This window comes from Oncorhynchus mykiss, chromosome 20 (genome assembly GCF_057628025.1).
Source record: "Oncorhynchus mykiss isolate SJ-2025 chromosome 20, ASM5762802v1, whole genome shotgun sequence".
NCBI classification, from domain to species: domain Eukaryota; kingdom Metazoa; phylum Chordata; class Actinopteri; order Salmoniformes; family Salmonidae; genus Oncorhynchus; species Oncorhynchus mykiss.
In genome coordinates this window covers 6,882,642-6,904,302 of record NC_143041.1, presented here as the reverse complement: position 1 = coordinate 6,904,302, position 21,661 = coordinate 6,882,642, and the positions used below count along the sequence as shown (strand labels likewise).

General features: G+C 41.8%; 1 protein-coding gene across 2 annotated transcripts; it reads right to left on the bottom strand.

The window, feature by feature from the left end:
* Positions 1-5,675: 5,675 nt before the first annotated feature.
* On the bottom strand, positions 5,676-20,181 carry LOC149974313 (peripheral myelin protein 22-like). 2 transcript variants are annotated; one of them, XM_090212045.1, is made up of 5 exons: positions 19,894-20,181; positions 14,073-14,164; positions 13,762-13,855; positions 9,092-9,232; positions 5,676-7,991 (listed from the first exon to the last, which is right to left on the bottom strand). In XM_090212045.1, exons 2-5 carry the CDS (start codon positions 14,148-14,150, stop codon positions 7,831-7,833), a joined length of 474 nt encoding a protein of 157 aa, XP_090068171.1. In that variant the 5' UTR covers positions 14,151-14,164; positions 19,894-20,181; the 3' UTR covers positions 5,676-7,830. The 2 variants fall into 2 exon arrangements, with proteins under 2 accessions (XP_090068171.1, XP_090068170.1); XM_090212044.1 differs by lacking the exon at positions 19,894-20,181 and adding an exon at positions 14,811-15,462.
* Positions 20,182-21,661: the final 1,480 nt, after the last annotated feature.

Genomic DNA, 21,661 nt, shown 5'->3' with positions numbered 1-21,661 from the left:
TGAAAATAGCTTCTGGACATCAGAACAGCGATTACTCAACTCAAACTGGGGGAAGAAGTTTTCTTTAATGAGTCCGACGCGTAGGATATACTGGTTTCTGGAGAACAGGCCCAAATGTCCGTCATTAGCGTGAAGAAAAGACGGAGATACCGAGGGAGAAGGTTGGAGTGTCTTGTTAGGATTCATAGGCGAGTGAGTAAATCAACATTACCATCGGTTTTAGTGGTCAACGTGCAATCACTGGACAACAAACTCCATGCTCTACGGTTGAGACTATCCTACAAACGGGACATTAGAAACTGTAATATCTTATGTTTCACCGAGTCGTGGCTGAACAACGACATGGATAATATAGAGCTGGCTGGGTTTTCCGTGCATCGGCAGGATAGAGCAGCTACGTCTGGTAAGACGAGGTGTGTTGGTGTGTGTGTCTATTTGTCAATAACTGCTGGTGTGCGATATTAAAGAAGTCTAATATTAAAGAAGTCTCTAGGTATTGCCCGTCTGAGGTAGAATACCTCATGATAAGCTGTAGACCACACTATCTACCTAGAGAGTTTTCATCTATGTTATTCGTAGCCGTCTATTTACCAGCACAAACCGATGCTTGCACTAAGACCGCACTCAACAAGCTATATAAGGCCATGAGCAAACAAGAAAATAAAGTATTGACACCCACTTTACTTTTTCCACATTTTGTTGTGTTACAGATTTTGTGTCACTGGCCTACACACAATAACCCATAATGTCAAAGTGGAATGATGTTTTTGGGATTTTCAACCCCTTTGTAATGGCAAGACTAAATATTTCAGGAGTAAAATGTAGCTTAACAAGTCATATGATAAGTTGAATGGACACCATATGTGCAATAATAGCGTTTAAGATGATTTTTGAATGAATAACTCATCTCTGTCCCCCACACATACATCAAAGAATGGCACCTATTGGTAGGTTTAGAAAAAAGAAAAAAAAGCAGACCTTCCTAACTCAGTTGCCAGAGAGGAAGGAAACTGCTCAGGGATTTACCATGAGGCCAATGGAGACTTTAAAACAGTTTAATGGCTGTGATAGGAGAACTGAGGATGGATCAACAACTTTGTAGTTACTCCACAATACTAACCTAAATTACAAAGTAAAAAAAGGAAGCCTGTACAGAATACAAATATTCCAAAACACGCATCCTATTTGCAATAAAGCACTAGTAAAACTGCAAAAATGTCCTGAATACAAAGTACCGCTCTTCATATTTTCTTCTTCAAGGACTAGGGAGTTTTTATAGGCTAAAAAGAAACAGAATAGAGCTAAGCACAGGTAAAGTCTGAGAGGAAAACCTGATTCATGTCTGGTTTCCAACAGACACCGGGAGACAAATTCACCTTTCAGCAGGACAATAACCTAAAACACAAGGCCAAGTCAACACTGGAGTTAATCACCAAGACGACATTGAATGTTCCTGAGCGCGCTAGTTACAGTTTTGACTTAAATCGTCTTGAAAATCTATGGCAAGACTTGAAATTGGCTGTCTAGCAATGATCAACAACCAACTTGACAGATCTTGAAGTATTTTTTAAAGAATAATGTGCAAATAATTGTCAAATCCAGATGTGCAAAACTCATAGAGACTTACCCAGAAAGACTCCCAGCTGTAATCACTGCCAAAGGTGATTCTAACAAGTATTGACTCAGGGGTGTGAATACTTATGTAAATGAGATATTTCTTTATTTCATCTGCAAAAATGTCTAAAAACATGTTTTCACTTTGTCATTATGTGTAGATGGTTAAGAAATACATATCTATGTAATCTATTTTGAATTCAGGCTGTAACAACAAAATGTGGAATTAGTCAAGGGGAATCATTTCTGAAGGCTTCAGCAGTAGAGATTGAATAGACCCCTATATGTGTTTCCTCTACGTCACTGGCAAGACATACTTTAATTGCATAATGTTTAGTGTTTAAAAGTACTCAAGCTGCCATGAAGTGCACAGGCATCATCATCTTCTTCTTCGCCAGTGTGTATAAAAAGAGATCTGGGTAGACAGGCAGCAGCTTCTTGTGCTGGATGCCAACACACAGTGAGACAGCCCAGTGTCCTTGTTTTACCCACAGCTATGTGAAGTATGAGGGGAGGCAGTTTGGCAGAGTGACCTCCCAGGCCTCCAGCAGGAATCCAAGATGTCTCCAGGTGTCCTCTTTCATGGTTGGAAACTCACCCGTCATCACTTCGCTTTCAAACATGACATAGATCTACAAAAGTGAGCTGGTTCTGAACTGACAATTTCATTCGTGAACGAGAAGTGCCTCTGTTCTAAAGATGGGATTGTGATACTGTATGTCTTAAGTAGGGTTGCAAAATTCTGGTAACTTAACCAATATCCCCAGGTTTTCCAGAAATCCGAGTTGGGGGGACTTCTGGAATTAGGAGGGAATAAGGAGTAAATCTAGGAATTTGTGGAAAGTCACCAGACATTTTGCAACCCTAGTTGGAAGTCTAGATACTCAAACAGAATGTTGTTAATAAAAAAAGGGATTTTTTAAAAACTATGCAGAAATATTTAGCCTTGTCCACAAGGCTGCAAAAAGAGGAGGTGGTAAGAAACGTCCTTTATTGACGAGTTTAGTATTAGTCACATCAAAAGTAATTTGAGTTTAGCTCAGAACATGGCATTCTGTGAAGCTGTACAGACAGCAATACATGAAGGTGCAGTCTTCATTAGAGGAACTTATCTTCTAACTGAACCCTTGTACAACAGTTAGCTAATGCCTGTCTAAATACACATGAAAAGGACAGTGGTTTGGGCAGCTATACGGAATACAGACAGATGTAGGATCTTAAATTGACCAGTTTCTCACAGCAGGAAAATAATATTGCAGCAACAAGAAATTTGAATTATTGTGTGGATTATAATGAATAACGAATGTAGACATTGACATTTTAAAGCCGAAACTACAAACTTTAGAAGCATTTGTAAACCTTGAATACACTACACATTTGCATTTCCTGCTGTGCAAGAAATTTCATGCAACTGAAGGGTGAACAAATGAAGATCCTACATCTGTCTGTTTAGATCTTATTTTACTCCTGACAGCTCAGCTTGTTTCTCTCTCACAAGATTGTATGTTTTTGGCAGGACCATATGAAAGATTGTAGCTACATACTGTAGCTAATTCTCACCTAGAGTTTAAGATGGACAAATTCTCGTCAACAGTGATCATACTGTATCTTATCTGAGTCCTCTTGTCTCTCTCTCTCTCACTGGGCAGTTTGCTGACAGACAAACAAAAAGCTGTAATGGGTTCGCACTCAAAAGGATGTAGCATAATGCTTACTTCCTTATTCACTTTTTAAAAATGATTTTCACTGCATCAGGGATAGCGTACACAGACATTTCGGCTTTACAGCCTTCTTCAGTTTGTAAAGCTGTAAAGCCAAAACGTCTGTGCACGCTATCTCTGATCCAGTGAATAAAAAAATAATAATAATGAAATAAGCTTTATGCGATATCTTTTTGATTGTGAACCCAGTATACCTTTTTGTTTGTCTGAATTTGCGGGTTTTACGCATCAGTCAAGCTTCTGGGAGAGCGCGATGGTTCTCTTGACAGGTTGCTGATAGAGAAACACTAGCTGCATGCCAAGGAAGACTGCATCGCCGGGTCGCCCATCATGCCTTAGTACCACCATGTCAAACACTAGTCACATAGCTGCTGCTGCAGTCACACCAGGTACCTTAAGTTACAGTAGCCCACATGCTACAGACAGACTGCCCCGTAATGGGCACAGAAGGTGTGTTTAAACCAGTGACATGAAGCACATACTGTATGAAATACATGTTAAATAAGGAGATGTACAGAAAATGTATGTCTGTGAATGCAGAGCTAGGGCTGGATTCAATCCGTAGTGCTGAAGACCTGCGCTACAGCGCAATATACAGTGCATTCAGAAGGTATTCAGGCCCTTGACTTTTTCCACATTTTGGTTATGTTACAGCCTTATTCTAAAATGTATTAAATACAATTTTTACTAATCAATCGACACAAAATACTCCATTATGACAAAGTGAACACAGGTTTTTAGAAATGTTTGCAAAAAAAACAAAACAACTGAAATACCTTATTTACATAAGTATTCAGACCCTTTGCTATGAGACTCTAAATTGAGCTCAGGTGCATCCTGTTTCCATTGATCAGCCTTGAGATGTTTCTACAACTTGATTGGAGTCCCCCTGTGGTAAATGAAATGTATTGGACATGATTTGAAAAGGCACACACCTGTCTATATAAGGTCCCACAGCTGACAGTGCATGTCAGAGCAAAAACCAAGCCATGAAGTCAAAGGAATTGTCCGTGGAGCTCAGAGACAGGACTGTGTCGAGGCACAGATCTGGGGAATGGTACCAAACAATTTCTGCAGCATTGGAGGTCCCCAAGAACACAGTGGCCAACATAAATCTTAAATGGAAGAAATTTGGAACCACCAAGACTCTTCCTAGGGCTGGCCACCTGGCCAAACTGAGCAATCGGGGGAGAAGGGCCTTGGTCAGGGAAGAAGAAGAACCCGATGGTCACTCTGACAGAGCTTCAGATTCCTCTGTGGAGATGGGAGAACCTTCCAGAAGCACAACCATCTCTCTCTGCAGCACTTCACAAATCAGGCCTTTATGGTAGAGTGGCCAGACGGAAGCCACTCCTCAGTAAAAGACACGACAGCCCGCTTGGAATTTGCCAAAAGGCCCCTAAAGTACTCTCAGACCATGAGAAACAAGATTCTCTAGTCTGATGAAACCAAGATTGAACTATTTTGCCTGAATGCCAAGCATCACATCTGGAGGAAACCTGGCACCATCCCTACGGTGAAGCGTGGTGGCAGCATTGTGTTGCGGGGATGTTTTTCAGCGGCAGGGACTGGAAGACTAGTCAGGATCGAGGGAAAGATGAGCAGAGCAAAGTATAGAGAGATCCTTCATAAAAATCTGCTCCAGAGCTCTCAGGACCTCAGTGGGGTGAAGGTTCACCTTCCAACAGGACAATGATCCTAAGCACACAGCCAAGACAATGCAGAAGTGGCTTCAGGACAAGTCTCTGAATGTCCTTGAGTGTCTCAGCCAGAGCCTGGACTTGAATCCGATCTAAGATCTCTGGAGAGACCTGAAAATAGCTGTGCAGCGACACTCCCCATTAAACCTGACAGAGCTTGAGAGGATCTGCAGAGAAGAATGGGAGAAACTCCCCAAATACAGCTGTGCCAAGCTTGTAGCGTCATACCCAAGAAGATTCGAGGCTGTAGTCGATGGCAAAGGTGCTTCAACAAAGTACTGAGTAAAGGGTCTGAATACTTATGTAAACGTCAAATTTCAGTTTTTGCTTTGTCAATATGGGGTATTGTGTGTAGATGGATAAAATATATATTTTTCTCATCAATTTTAGAGTAAGGATGTAACGTAACAAAATGTGGAAAAAGTCAAGGGGTCTGAATAATTTCTGAATGCACTGCACATTTAAAGGCAATGTTCCCGCACAGACTGCATTCACAGTAAAACGCTGCATATGTCGGCTCAATAGGAAAGTACCTTTAAATTTAAAGCGCGCTATAGCGCTGGACTTCGGCAATACAGATTGAATCGAGCCCCTAGTGCAGGTATCTTTACATCATGGACATAGAGAGAGGGAGAACTCAGAATTTGCATTCTCTTTAATAGCACACAGTTATCTAAGACCAACCAGATACAGTTAACATTTGCAGGGATTCCACTTTACACTCTTTCATGTACTGCACCTTTCACTTCAGTAGTTTACCATAACTTCAAGGCAGACAATAGCTATTAACATTGTATTTGGCTAAATGGTTATAGAGTTCAACATTATGCAATGTATTGGATAAAGGTCTAATGGGGTTAGTGTTAGTTTTATTCTGTGATGAGGAAGAATACACAACATACAGTATGAGTACTGAAATATATATAGAAATCCCGTAGGTAGGAGCTGTTTCCAATTTGGTTGTTTTTTATTGAATCAGTCTGCATACTAGATAGTCATAGATATATTAACGTGATATTAAACAATGTTTTCCCAAAAAAAGAAATTGCGTTCTTCAGGGTAGCAGAGACTGCAGCTTGTCAAACTTCAAGTATGTGAAACAGAACATTTGTATGCAAACCTCACTGTCCATTTTCTCCCACATGACAAAGCTAATACTAAAAGTAATGTCCTCTATTCTACCTCGGTCAGGTTTGAGTAGGCTGCCTCAGAGCTTACCATTAATATTGAAATAGCTCTATAAAATGTTAGATATAAAAACTTAAAATCAATTTGGATCTGGCTACAATGCCCTACTAGTTGTTACAGTACTCTGTCCAGGAGAAAGGTTCTAGTGTGTTTACTGGTCGTACATATGCTATAAAACACAAACACAACAAATCAACATGGCATGGCCTTACAACAAAGAGAGAAAAGACACAGATCTTAGTCATCGTGAATTTCATTTAGCTCACATTCTCCATCCTTGAACTTGTCTAACACAGTTTAAGTAATGCAAAAGGAACATTGGCAGGATCTTCTAATACTGACATTCCAAATGGCATTCCAACAAAATAAACTAATGCTACATCACTCAAACGCCTTGTTGCCGAACAATCAAAGCTGATCGTTTCAAAGCTTTGATTTAGACAGATCAAAATGGAATTGCCTTCTCTATACACATAAGCAGTTAGGCACATGGACATTACAATGGAGTCTACTTCTCATCCTGATGTCCTAGTTACGTCATGGCATAAGTCAAGTCATTTGACTGTAAATGATTGCAAAATGGCTATCAGTAATAGGAATGGTAAATACATAGCACCATCTTTGTTGAAAATAAAAATAGAAAAAATAAATGTTGAAACATTTTACAAACAGAAATAACCAAACCAACATTTGAATGGTTAAAGACATGCTCCTATTTGTTTTAAAACACCCGCGTTGGGCTGGATGTGTCAATGTGTAGTTCAGAATTACTGTCTTACCTCAATTAGCCACGAAATCCCTAGTTTGAAAGCAACTTTTTCTTGAAGCTGTGCGTCGCCATTTTTCCTACAATTTCTCCCATTTGAGCCAGCCCCCTAGCAATTTGAGTTCAACCAATGAGCTTCAGCTCCTCACCATATTTGTGAAAACTAGGAAGAGGCACATGATGCGCACACAGCAGAGCATGAGCGGAAGCAGTGACATTGGGCACGTGTCGTAGTACGCAATTTTCGGGGGCCACTTTTGGATCGTGAGCTCTACTTTTAAAACTACTGGCTAAAAAGTATAAAAAAGTACTGGAGAATCCCTTTAACCACCATCATTTGGATGTTACCACTTTTAGTTTTTGTAAAGCAAGCTCAGTTACACATTCTTTCTAGCTCTATATTTTATACATGCACTTTGGTTAAAATAGTTCAAAACTTTTTTATTCTTAATTTTTTGGTGGGTTACATAGAGAAACAAACAGCATCTAATTATTTCATAATTACAAACAAATATTTAGGCACTTTATCAGCTAAAATGAAGCTCATACCAATATTTTTGTCAACGGAGCAACACGACAATACTATGTACATACACGTAAAATGTGTTATAAATAGGTTTTAAACCATAGATACTACAGTATATACATTTGACAGTATTGGTTGTTTCATTATGTCATTTTTGGTGGTTGTGTTTTTGGTGTTACCCCTAGGGTGCGGTGCAGACCTAGGTGAAGCAGCCTTGTGACCCAGTGAGGTATACAGGTCCTCAGGCTTTTGAGTTTAGTCTCCTAGGGTGATTGTTAATGCTGAGGGCGGGGTGGAGGTTAGGGGACATGGGCCTCATTCCCGTTTTCTCAAGATGACGTAGATGAGTCCGCTGATCAGGGCCAGAGGGAAGGCCACCCAGGCCAGGATATAAGCCCAACCGAAGGCCTCTGATACTGGCACCCAGTTCGGACTCATCACTGTGTAGATCACTGCTCCACTCATCACAAACAGACCTGGAAAGGATGAGAGGAAATGTTTACATACAATACAGTCAATTCCATTTGAACCTGAAGATCAAATTGTGTGTCATGTCATCACAATCTGTGCTTTATTTAATGTGTCCTACTATGAACCCTGCTGGGCAGCATTGGGGGAGATGGTGGCTATTTAACCATAAACAGGCCTCTCACTTCCTCATCTAGAACCTTAGTCTACTTCCAAGTTCCCCAGCCCACTGTGAACTGGCATATCATGGCATTGTCTCTTTGTTGATGTTTTGTTGTTCACCCCCTACATTGCCGGTCTTGACATTTCCACTTGTGTGATCGTCTCTGTGCCCACTGGCACAGTCTACAGTGCCAACCTGGGAGGTTTGACATTGGCAGCCCTTTGACACAATAGACTAGAAGAAGTGTCTATCCATAGCCAAAGGGCACGGAACACAATAAACAATGGATAAACCCCTATTGTAGCAACGGGTTCATGGAGGGACCCTGGAGTAGAGGTGTGGCTGTAAAATATATCTTAGTCACCCGTTAAGAGTAAATGTCATTCCAGCTCATCTGTTCTATTGTCATTGCATGCTAAGGTTGAACACTGATGGTTCTGTAGTTTCAATCAAGCTAACAGAGGAGTTTGAGTCCTTCAAGAGCATATAAAAATTCCAAAGTTCAAATAGTTACCACTATATGTAATCAGCAATGATGAATGCATATGACATATTCTAATATGATCGGGGAACATTTTGATTTGCGGTGTACAAATTTGAACAGGAGTGACATTTATGCTAAAGTGTGAACAAAAATAATTATCTGAAAGCTATGCCTCCAATAAGCCTCACCTCAATCTGATAGGCTGTCACCTCTACAATAAAAGGTTAAAAATTGAACCCCTCTAATCACGTAAAGGTTCTGGTTTGAACATTTACACATGGGTTCCTCAAATAACCTTTTCAGAGGGGTTGCTTGAGGAATATGTTTCAAGTGGAAAGGTTCCGCAGGTGTGGCAACCCAAAAGGTTCTTCCAGGCACATATACTTCGAAGAGTGTAGTGTAAACTTCTGAATGTGTCCGTTTCAGTTTTTTTTTCCTGGATGACAAAAATGGCTACTCACTGGCGAGGATCTGGAAGACTCCAGTGACAAAGAAGCGTCCTCCCTTCTGGAGGGTGAAGAGCTGACAGAAGAACAGGAAGAGAGAGATGAAGCTGAAGATGATGGACAGGATCATCAGGGCCTGCACTGCCTGGATCCACTCTGTAGGGAAGAGAGGGAGCTTGTCAGTCAATTATAGAAAATAATATGCCATTTAGCAGATGATTCTATCCAATTTTCTTATTATGGTTGGTCCCAAACCCACTATCCTGGTGTTGCAAGAGACATGCTGTACCAACTGAGCTACAGAGGACCACACAGGATACATGGCTATACAGTACATAGACCCATAAGACTCACTTCTAGAAATCAACTTCACTTTTTATACACAACATGGTAAACTAATCATGCCGAGGTCGCCACACTAAAGCAACCACTTTTAATGAGAATGAAACTCAAATTGTTAAATCAGCTAAATATTGGTCTGGCCAGACACGGAATGAGTCTTGTTTAGTTACCTGGAATCCTTAATGGATTTACAATAATGGTACCTACATAGATATTCTGTTCCTGAAAGCATTGTAGCGTACTCAGTAATACACACAGGCCCCTAACACTTTGTGTTACATATTGATCCTCTGGCTACCGACCACTGCTCCAAGGCCAGCTTACTACAGTACAGAAAGCCCTGTTAACCCATTCTAGTAACCTGTATTGACAGCCAGGGACTTTGAGACGTTGCCCCCACCAATCTGTGTGTTAGTGCTGTGGTTGTTGCCCCCACCAATCTGTGTGTTAGCGCTACAACCACAGCACCATCTACGTCTGGAATGCCTGGACTTCCAAGGGGGTCTATTTCTTGTCTGAGGGTCATGCATGCAACCTGCATCCACTCTCAGGTTTCCTAAGCCAGCTATCCCTCTATCTGAAGCCGTTCCTCACACATCTCTCTCATCTCATGTTTAGCTGCGTCTGCTACAGTCCTCTTTTGGTGGCTAATGCTACCCCCCCCCCCCCCCCCCCCCCCACAATTTGTTTTTGTTCTACAGAGCCAAACAGATCTGCATGCTCCCATAGGATACTAAAGACACTGGACCTTAGTCAAGTAGGAAGAGAAGGTTCCAGTCTCAGTATATACCATGCATCCTGCAGGTCTCAGAATTTGAGTCTGTCAGGTACAAAACTTACAGTGCATGCTTGTTTTTACAGGTATTTCATTAAATCACAAAGCCAATGGTTTGAGGCCCTGCTCAGACTGCTTTAGCATCACTAAATTGGTTAAGAAACCTGAATGAATGACGGCAGCTAAGAAGTAGATGTGTAAATAATGTTGAAGTAAGGAGACAGTTGGCTTTGTGGCGACCTTGCGTGACTACACAAACAAACATCACCAGAAAAAGTACTCAGTCTGCAAACACATTACTAATTCATAAGTTTCTTCAGTTGACATCATTGGTAGATCTCCCATGATGCACCTGTAGTTTTCCAGGAAACTAATACATCTTTTCAGGAGAGGTTTGGGGAAATGACAACAGGGTTTAATGGATTCGATGAGGCCATCAAAGAGTCAGGTTACCCAGAACGACAATTATGTCTGTCCCCATGCTGCACTCACCCCAGAGCAGAGCACACTAGATAGGAGATATGGCAGAGGAAATTGCCAACACTATTATCGAACCCATCCACTGTACAGCAATATGACAAACACTATTTATATCCACGAAAGCATTACACAAAACCAATACAAACAGCTCTCATAACGAGAATACTGGAATGTATATGTAATGACATGCAATAACTCCATGTATAGGCCTAAACATGATAGGTTACATTATCCTTGGTTGTTCTGCTCTATATTAGGGTTCTATAAATATCTCCATCGATACTGTTGATAAACAGACATGTTCTCTTCAGGGCTGCCTGTCTGGTACCAGAAGGCTGTGATGTTGTGGCATGGGGGATTTTCTGGTGTGAGATGTGGTCCTCTGGGGCCAGAATATCTACCGTAATAACGCTCGTTGTGCTTGTGTCTACAGGTATTGCCATTATATGCGCCATGGGTATACCTGTACAACAATATGTTATACTGGAGTCTCTACTCTAGAATGTATAGAAAAATAGACAAAAAATACAGACAAAGATTTTACAGAAAAGTCAAAAACAGGAAAATTAAGAGTTGTTCTGGTTTTGTTGAGTCCTGACTATCGAAGCTTCATATAAAAGATTAATGTGCCAGCTTGTAGCTACAGTAGAGATCATACCAGCTGTTGTGTGTCCATGACATGTAATAACTAACATACAGTAAGGCGCATCCCTAGTGTGGACTTTGCTCAACTCTAATTTGTCATACAAACTAAGACTGGATTCCCATTTCAGGGGCAAAGGCAGGTCAAGTACAAACAAGATGGACAAAACAAACCAATCCCCATGTGGAATATAAACTACGCATAACTACATAACTTAACTCCTAATAGCAAAATTAAAAATAAAAGGCCACCCAGTGGGTGTGACCTTCGCTCGTGCCGCCACCACCAGCCCGCCCTCTCAGTATACTGAGCCTCATGTTACTCAGTATGCTCTGTCCTCATGTTTATCTCTCCCAGCTCAGGCATGCCAGCTGTACGGATTTCTCAGTAAAGCACTCCAGGGGCCTTTGAGCACTACTGATTGACTGGGCCGGGCCCCGTGCACTTGAGTACAGACTCCACTATCTTCCCCTCGATCCCTCCCTCCTCACAGAACACAAACACACGTGCCTCCTTATACAAACACAGTGCGTCAATCAGTGGTGTAATGAAGGCAAATCAAACAAACAAGCTGTTCCATGAATCCACCTGGCAGAGGAGGAGAGAGAGAGAGAGAAAAAGTGAGCATGTTGGCTTCAGCCTGCTGTTGGCTCTACTGCCTGTCTCATTGACAACACACACCGGGGCCCAAGACCCACCCGCACATTCTAGACACATGACATCACCAGGCAGCTAGCTACGGCCTGATGGGCTCGAGGCTACTGCAGTTAGCACTGTTGTACTGGGTCTCTAAGGCAATTGAACACAAGTTCTATAGTATTACAGTGCCTCTAGAATTTCTGGAAATTGTAAGATATTCTATTGCAAATACTTGTGTGTATGAGGACACCTCTTCAAATTAGTGGATTTGGCTATTTCAGCCACACCTGTTGCTGACGGGTGTATAAAAAAATCGAGCACACAACCGTGCAATCTCCATAGGAAAACATTGTCAGTAGAATGTCCTTACTGAAGAGCTCAGTGACTTTCAAAGTGGCACAGGAATATTTCTGCCCTACTAGAGCGGACCCAGTCAAATGTAAGTGCTGTTATTACACGTAGTGTGTAAAAATATTCTGTCCTCAGTTGCAACACTTACTATCGAGTTCCAAACTGCCTCTGGAAGCAACGTCAGCACAAGAATTGTTCGTCGGGAGCTTTATGAAATGAGTTTCCATGGCTGAACAGCCGCGCACACAAGCCTAAGATCACCATGCCAAGCATCAGCTCGCCATCATTGGACTCTGGAGCAGTGGAAACATGTTCTCTGGAGTGATGAATCACGCTTCACCATCTGGCAGTCCGACAGACAAATCTGGGTTTGGTGGATGCCAGGAGAACACTACCTACCCGAATGCATTGTGCCAACTGCAAAGTTTGGTGGAGGAGGAATAATGGTCTGGGGCTGTTTTTCATGGTTCGGGCTAGGCCCCTTCGTTCCAATGAAGGGAAATCGTAAAGCTGCAGCATACAATGACATTCTAGTCAATTCTGAGCTTCCAACTTTGTGGCAACAGTTTGGGGAAGGCCCTTTGCCATTTCATGACAATGCACAAAGCAAGGTCCATACAGCATATTAATTCCCATGATTTTGGAATGAGATCTTAGACAAACAGGTGTCCACATACTTTGTCATGTAATGCACATTCATAACTTCGTTTAATATGGTCTAGTTGCAATCTTTTTGCAGTCTTACCCTCCAACCACTGTTGGCTTTGGTCTAAATATGTCTCAGACAATCACGGCTGCTAGATCTCTCGTTTTGTTAATGATCTCGCTGTACACACAATCTGATACATGGGCGTGACCAGGGTTGTCAGCACACTATGTCCTACATGGGGTGGTCCAAGGCCTCCCTGTCTGCCACACACACCTCCCCAGATCTAACACTTGATTTTTCCTACAAAGTCCCACCCTAAACCTTCATCCCACCACTATAGCCTCCCAAACATGCAGCCTGAATATGGACATCACACCATGACTATTTATACAGAGGAGGCCTATGAACAGTGCAAACTCTAGGTTCACATCCTCACCCCTTGATGGCAGTAGAGTCACAGTGGCGCCTGACACGCCCTTCAGGGGCACGGTAAACTAGAGAGTGAATGGGTGGGCTTAAGCCAGTTATAGTTAATCACAGTTCAGGTCTTCCCATGTCTTACTGTCTACTGATCTTTCAGTCAACCAACAGTACTTAAAACTTATTCTCAAGACACACCTCAGAAGAATTGAATGCACAAACAGACTACTCAATTTACAGGGTCAAGAAATACATGTCTACAGTATATCCTTTCAAAATAAGTTTACTATTGGACAAGAGGAGGCATCATCAGCATCATGCAGAATGAAAAAAACATAACAAGCCACAGCATCAGATGTACAAAGTCAGTCTGTACTGCATCCTACCTCCAGTGTCGGCTGGGTCACAGTGGTATCCTCCATTGATTGTAGAGCAGTTATTCCAGAGGTCTGAGCTGCTAGTGGACCCTGTTGTCCAGGCCTAGAGGATAAACAACACAGTATTGCTATTAACAAGAGAACACTGCAGCCTGATAGAAAACACCTTTACAGATAGCAGAGATGTCAATGCTTTAAAACAAACTACTGATTTTTATATGTATAAAACATTTCTCTCTGTTTGGAATGATTACCAGAAATGAGATATCAGTAATACATTGCTTTATCAGATCATTCATTGATAGCGATGGTTTACTTACGCTGACAATTGTTGACACAAACAGGAGGACTAGGGCTGCGGCGTGCAGGATGACAATTCCCAGTAGAAGGAGCAGCATCTTGCCAGAAGAAGCTAAATGGTAAAAGGGACACCGTTAGTTTGTGAATGTCTCAGTCGCTCTCCAGTTCTGTGGGACTGGGACATGGGTGTGTCACTGCAGGATTTGCAGTACCCGTTCTGAACTCAGAACAGCGCCTACTCCAAAAAACTTTATCAGCAGAGTTCTAAAAAAGACAATGTTAATGGCCTCCTTATATTCAACTTGTAATAAGCTGAAGATATGTGCATACTAACTACACAATTTTTAGTGTAGCCTGTCCTTACTAAAAATGTATAAAAAAAAAGGCAGTCTAGCTAAGAACAGACCACCTTTCACACAACACCGCAGATCCATTTGGACCTAGGTTGCATCCATATTATCATTAAGTGCGCATGAATTATAAACAAACAATTCTACTCCAACTATGTAGCAAAAATTTTAAAACAAAGTCACATAATATAACGGAAAAGGTTATTGTACGTCGATCCACTGATAGTCGATAAGTAAAATAAAGACAAACATCTGTCAACCACGTTATAGGTGTTATAGGTACTAGAAAAATAAACCAAGCCGCTCCCCTGAAAGCCCGCTTGGTGTTGGTGCTTCGTGCGTGCCACATATTCCATGCGCATTAATCTAGCGAATAAATAACCACAATTGGAAGAAAAGTCAACTTACTTAATGCGACTGCGGAGTGACTATAATATCACAAAAATGGTTTTCAGCCGAAAATCGCAAAAAGCAAGTTTCCCAAAGAGTCTAAAAACTGTAGTCCACCGGTCACAAGTCCTTCTGGCTAGATTGACGTCAGTGGCAGCGCTGCAGTTATAAAGTATCTCATTATGGAAGAACAACGCCCATCCGTGCGTCGCTACGTCAGGGAGTGTCCGACGGCTAGGATTCCTGATATCCTTAGAAGACGCGGTGCGTATTTACGCAGCAGGAAAGCCACTTGTAAGTTACTCACTTTGTGTACTTTAAAATAAGTGATTTCATGACACATTGTTTGTTTATCCTGAATACCATGAACAACACATGCATTTATTCATCTATCTGGATATAATTCCTTAGACATTATAATTTCTCTCATGTTGAAACTGAGAGGGGTCAGGGTGGATGTACCATGTACAGTATGCTGTATAGAATAAGGTATGTTGGACGTGCTCCAAACTGAATTAATACGGAGGTGTCTCCCTCCAGTCAGTCATTCATTCATCCTGCTGCAGTGTTGTCTGGGCAATGAGGTACACAAACATTGTTGGTTCCAAGGGTGGGAGTCCCTCTCCCTCCCGCTGGATACTAGCCATAGCATCCAGTGTGGTCTGCCCAATGAGTGACTCACCCCATCACACTACATGTGTGTACGGGTGGGTATGCCCCAGCCGCAGCGCCTATGGGACGTAGGCTTGCTGGATAGGAGAGATAGGATCTAGGGCTATCCCCTATCCTCTGTTTGATATGACTCATTCAGCTGGGAGCCCATAGGCTCGGTCAAAAGTAATGCACAATGTAGGGATTAGGGTGCCATTTGGAACACAGACAGGATATGGGGCTATCCTCTATCTTCTGTTTGACCTGACTCATACAACTAGGAGTGTGGGAGTGTCAGGGCCGTTCCAACCTCCAAAGGGATGGATTCTACTCCTTTTTACAGGTACAGATACAGATAACAGGGTAATAAAGCCATGGGTGTTGCAATGATTACAATGATCGGAATTCAGACAGCGTCTTTTAAGTGTGAAGGGCAGTGAGGAGTCAAAACTTTAGGACTCTGATTCCTGGACACAGATTATACTCAATGTCCTGGACTGAAAAGTACTTTCAATGGAGATTCTCCATTCAGCAGGAGTACTTTGGAGAAACCGTCCCAAGCTCTCTCTGTAAGTATTAAGACATGTCTTTCCCTCTAACGTAAACAACCTGTAGCACACTACAGCACGGAGACCTGCTGTATAGAAACTGTCAGTCAATGCTGCTTCACACTCAGTGAGAGAGACTGAAATCTACAGTCTGAGTGAAAGAGACTGAATTCTGCATAGTGAAAGACATATTCTATAAATTATACAGTGTAAGGGTCTTTGTGGTCCAGATTAGGCTCATTAGATACACACACTGCTGCACTCAACGGTCAGTCATTATGCCTATCAGGAAGAATACTCCAGCATAGTGTTTTAGCCCTGGATGCTGAATACAGGGTGTGTTGGGTGGATGTCACACTCACAGCATGAGACAGACACAGACAGACACAGACAGACAGACAGACAGACGCTTAACACACACTCAGTAGGCTAGTAGAGCAGCTCTACAGGCCCACAGGACTTAGATAACCCATGTCAGCAGACATATATATATACACACACACTCAAACCTCTCTCTGGATAATGGTGAAGGCGTCTTGGCTAAAAGCAAGTTCAGCAGAATGAAAAAGTATCAGTTAAGTGTCGGTGAGAGATAAACAGTCACATCTTAATGTATCTTATTGTCAAGGGATGATGCCCAATAGAAATGTTTGCCCACCCTTATGTAAAACATTGTCAAACAATGTAATGTTATTACGTTCTGTGTGCTTCAATGAACAAACTTCTGACACACAGAGCTTCAACTCAGTTCATTGATTGACCTAACAGCACGTGAGTATTTCAAAACTCCTCCATTTAGTCAATGTCATTTTGTAGGACAGTGGATGTGTATCAAGATGACTCGGACACCTATTACACTTTATTCCATGTATTTATGTAGCAGTAGGTATACAATGGCAGTTCTTGGCAGTGATATAGAGACAGCATACTGCCCCAGAGGTGCTGAGAAGTACACGCCTGGCCGCAGATCTGTTTATTTAGCATATTCAACTGCTATAGTCAATGCCTTGCCAAACAGCACATACAGATCTGGGACCAGGTTAGAGGAGTAGCTCACTACTGCTTGAAATGAAAAGCTAGCACACCCTCCTAGCCCCATATATGCCAATGTTTGTAAAAGACTGACAAGAGTTAGTGAGTGTGTTGGTGGGTGGACGTTCCTACCGCAGGGGAGTGTTACATTTAATCTATCTGTTTAGCAGAGGCCCAGAGCCAACCCAGCTGGAAGAGACAGTCAACTGGTCAGGATCTGACCTGTGTCTAATGTTGCATCTCCATCACTAACTAGCTAACACAGTGATTTATCTCTGCATTACAAAGAAGACATATGTTCAGAAATGGGCCACAAAACTTATTTTGTGGCCTATTTATATTTCGGTATCTTATCCATGGCTGCAAACTACCATATGGTAGGAGCTCTGTCTTCCCTTTTCCAAGTGAATCAGCACCTCATTCTTAATGTCAAAAATCAAAGCACTTGAAAGCCTAAGGGAAAATACCTAAGCTAAATCAAAATGAGAATTTAACATTTTCAGAAATACTGAGACCTGAAGGAAAGGAGAAACACGTCGTTATCAGTGTATCCTTGATATGGGTAATATGGTGTTATTTTACGAACACATTCTTGAGGAAATGTAATCAAATGTCATCACGACTTCAAGACAAACAAACAACATAATACTCATTCCATATTGTAGCAAAAAAAAGTATGAGGAAATTGGGCTCTATTTTTGGCTGGTGATAAGGCGGCGCTTGTGTCAAACGCACATTAGTTTGCAATTTCGTAATGTAAAACCTTGCGCACTGAACATTTCCCACCCCTAACGCCAGGTTCGGCAATTTACCAGTCTTATATCAAATAAAACAGTGAGCTGGCATTTCCTTTTTATCTATGCATTGTAATCAGATCCACCTTATTTTAGCCACGCAAGTCCCGTTTTGGACGTGCGTAAAATGATGTAGGCTACATGCCCATCATGCAATGATAGATATATCATTGAACCGCGGTGAATACCATTGAACTTTTGTATTGAGAAGGTTATCTGTAACCTGTAAAATTGCTTGTCTTCCGTTTTATATGTTCAAAAGCCAAGCCCTCCCTTGGGCCTACTATAAGAAAGGGTGGTTCAACAGCAATTCGTGTCTTTTTTATCCTGGCGATATTATGATATCAATACATTTTACACTGATTTATGTATTATTATTTGTATGCTTATGTTTTTTCATTTTATTACAACATAACAGAATGGTTAACCTTCATGGTGACAACGTCCGTGGCGTGATTGCAATGTAACTTCTTGGAGATGTGGGAATGCTATCTAATCTGTAAAATGGTTGCGATTATGTTCATAAAACAGGCCTATTTGGGAGCAATATAACGGTGAGTGGACATTCTCCCTTTCTCTTTATATTGGATCTTTGTCTGGCTAGTGTGAAACGTGTGGATGTGCATAAAACTCTCAATAGTCTATATTGTTTTAATATTATATGCCCACAGTGAGAAATGATGGTACCTGTAAGTGTTATTTTGTTTAGAATTTGATTAGAATTATTTGTTCACTTATTAGGCCTTATCAATAATGAATTTAATCATGCTTATTGACAATGTTTGGCATAACCATGCATAGCCATAATGTAATTTACAGTAGGCCAGGCCCCTATGTCATTGTGAATGTAATTTACAGTAGGCCAGGCCCCTATGTCAGTGTGAATGTAATTTACAGTAGGCCAGGCCCCTATGTCAGTGTGAATGTAATTTACAGTAGGCTTAGCCCCTATGTCAGTGTGAATGTAATTTACAGTAGGCTTAGCCCCTATGTCAGTGTGAATGTAATTTACAGTAGGCCAGGCCCCTATGTCAGTGTGAATGTAATTTACAGTAGGCCAGGCCCCTATGTCAGTGTGAATGTAATTTACAGTAGGCCTAGCCCCTATGTCAGTGTGAATGCTATTGAAGCCATGCAATAACTTAGAACTGCAAATGGGTTCAAGTTAACCTATTTTGTAAAGATACACTACCGTTCAAAAGTTTGGGGTAAACTTAGAAATGTCCTTGTTTTTGAAAGAAAAGCACATTTTTTTTGTCCATTAAAATAACATCAAATTGATCAGAAATTCAGTGTAGACATTGTTAATGTTGTAAATGACTATTGTAGCTGGAAACGGCAGATTTTTAATGGAATATCTACATAGGCGTAGAGAGGCCCATTATCAGCAACCATCACTCCTGTGTTCCAATGGCCTGTTGTGTTAGCTAATCCAAGTGTATCATTTTAAAAGGCTAATTGATCAATAGAAAACCATTTTGCAATTATGTTAGCACAGCTGAAAACTGTTGTTCTGATGCAATTATGTTAGCACAGCTGAAAACTGTTGTTCTGATAAATGAAGCAATAAAACTGGCCTTCTTTAGACTAGTTGAGGATCTGGAGCTTCATCATTTGTGGGTTCGATTACAGGCTCAAAATGGCTAGAAACAAAGACTTTCTTCTGAAACACGTCAGTCTATACTTGTTCTGAGAAATGAAGGCTGTTCCATATGATAAATTGCCAAGAAACTGAAGATCTCGTACAACGATGTGTACTACTCCCTTCATAGAACAGTGCAAACAGTCTCTAACCAGAATAGAAAGAAGAGTGGGAGGCCCCGGGGCACAAGTGAGCAAGAGGACAAATACATTAGGGTGTCTAGTTTGAGAAACAGACGCCTCACAAGTGTTCAACTGGCAGCTTCATTAAATAGTACCCGCAAAACACCAGTCTCAACGTGAAGAAGCGACTAGGGGATGCTACCATTGTGTTATGTATGTATGTTCAAATAGAGCCCATTCAGTTACTTGTAGGTGCAGAGAGCAAAAAAAGAAAGATACGTAGTTACCCGGGAAAGAACTCATCATACTTACAGTGGATTGGCTATTGACGGACAGCAAAGCAATAGGTTCCAGGTGGGATTCCTTCCTTGGAGGTCAGGAGTACCCAGGGACAAAGGATAACCACTTGGAAAGCTGCTATTGGGTGTTGGTCAGACGAGGGTTAGGTTACTCCCAGTGTCCTGGGCTGGCATCAGTGTGAAGTGCTCAATTCTCTTGGCCCTTAGAGTTAGTTCAACAGCTTCCCACCCACCCTCACCGCCCCCCCCGCCCCCGCTCTGCCCCGCTCCCTCCCTCTGTCTGACACAGCCCAGATGTGTCACAATGGACTGCTAAGTCCTGCTATTTAAAGACATTGAGATGCAGTCTCTCTCAAACGTATACACATGCACGTACAAACACACGTGCATATGCACATATACTGTATGCATGTGCATGAAAGCACACCTAATGGAGATGCAAAGATAAGGCAGGTTTACATAGAGGGGATTAGTGAAGGCACATGGTGTTTCTTCCGGTAAAATGTCACGCATAGGAAACAGTGGCATGATATGAGTCAGCACATTTTCTGAGCATGTGTGTGTGAGGAGGTTTGGAGAATGTTGCTTGTGTAGTCAGAGAAACAGAATGTGCTGGGAGGAGGCAGGGAGGGGGATGGTTGGAGAGATAGAGAGAGGGATACACGTTGAAGTGTGTTTGTGTATCTATTAGTTTAACCTCATGCTCTAGTATGGTAGTCTTGTCATCAGGTTTACATTACATTCTCAGACAAACAAAGCACGAGGTGTTGACAATGGAGTCTGTGTCTGAAATGGCACCCTTTTTCCTACATAGTGCACTACTTTTGACTAGAGTAGTCTACTACATAGGGAATAGAGTACCATTCGGAACAAAACCAAAGAGTGCCACTGCTAAAATATACTAATTTGCGAGGTGTGCTGTTTATAAAGATAATGTGATCATCTATGATCAGAATCAGTTCATGGTGGTGTGAGGAACTGCTCTGCTTTGGCTGCCTGACGGCCTCTTTCCCTTATCTTTCTATAACTACCCCATTTCCTGTTGTCTCCTTAGAGACAGAATAAATAAATAAACAACAGTGAATGAAAATAAATTCTAGAATCATCCCACACTCTGATTCAGCACAGTCGGCTAACATCACCCCCCTCTCCTCACTCCTTTACCCCACCCACCCACCCACCCACCCACCCACCCACCCACCCATCTCTCTCTCTCTCTCTCTCTCTCTCTCTCTCTCTCTCTCTCTCTCTCTCTCTCTCTCTCTCTCTCTCTCTCTCTCTCTCTCTCTCTCTCTCTCTCTCTCTCTCTCTCTCTCTCTCTCTCTCTCTCTCTCTCTCTCTCTCTCTCTCTCTCTCTCTCTCTCTCTCTCTCTCTCTCTCTCTCTCTCTCTCTCTCTCTCTCTCTCTCTCTCTCTCTCTCTCTCTCTCTCTCTCTCTCTCTCTCTCTCTCTCTCTCTCTCTCTCTCTCTCTCTCTCTCTCTCTCTCTCTCTCTCTCTCTCTCATATTCAGTCTAACATAATATCTGCCTGCAGAATGAACCGAAGGAGAGAACAACAGATCTATTAAATAGATTGTCCAGGCATTCCAAACAATTTCACTGTGGAATCTTCAGACTCTTGGCTCCATGAGTTGGCCATCTCTTTTTAACCCAATGGGATTCAATGCATTGCTTATGAATCCCGATCTTCAGGTTGCAGTTGAATCTTATCATTTCACTTTGTTTGATGAAACTTAGTTATGTGGAGTATGCCGGTGAGTGATATGAGGGATTGAATGACAG

Bases quoted from the DNA above. Each gene is read 5' to 3' on its own strand.
- LOC149974313 (XM_090212045.1), bottom strand. From the start codon at position 14,150: ATGCTGCTCCTTCTACTGGGAATTGTCATCCTGCACGCCGCAGCCCTA. The intron at 9,233-13,761 runs GTAGGATGCAGT...TCTTCCCTACAG, and splicing joins TGACCCAGCCGACACTGGAG to AGTGGATCCAGGCAGTGCAG. The intron at 7,992-9,091 runs GTGAGTAGCCAT...CATCCTTTCCAG, and splicing joins AGTCTTCCAGATCCTCGCCA to GTCTGTTTGTGATGAGTGGA.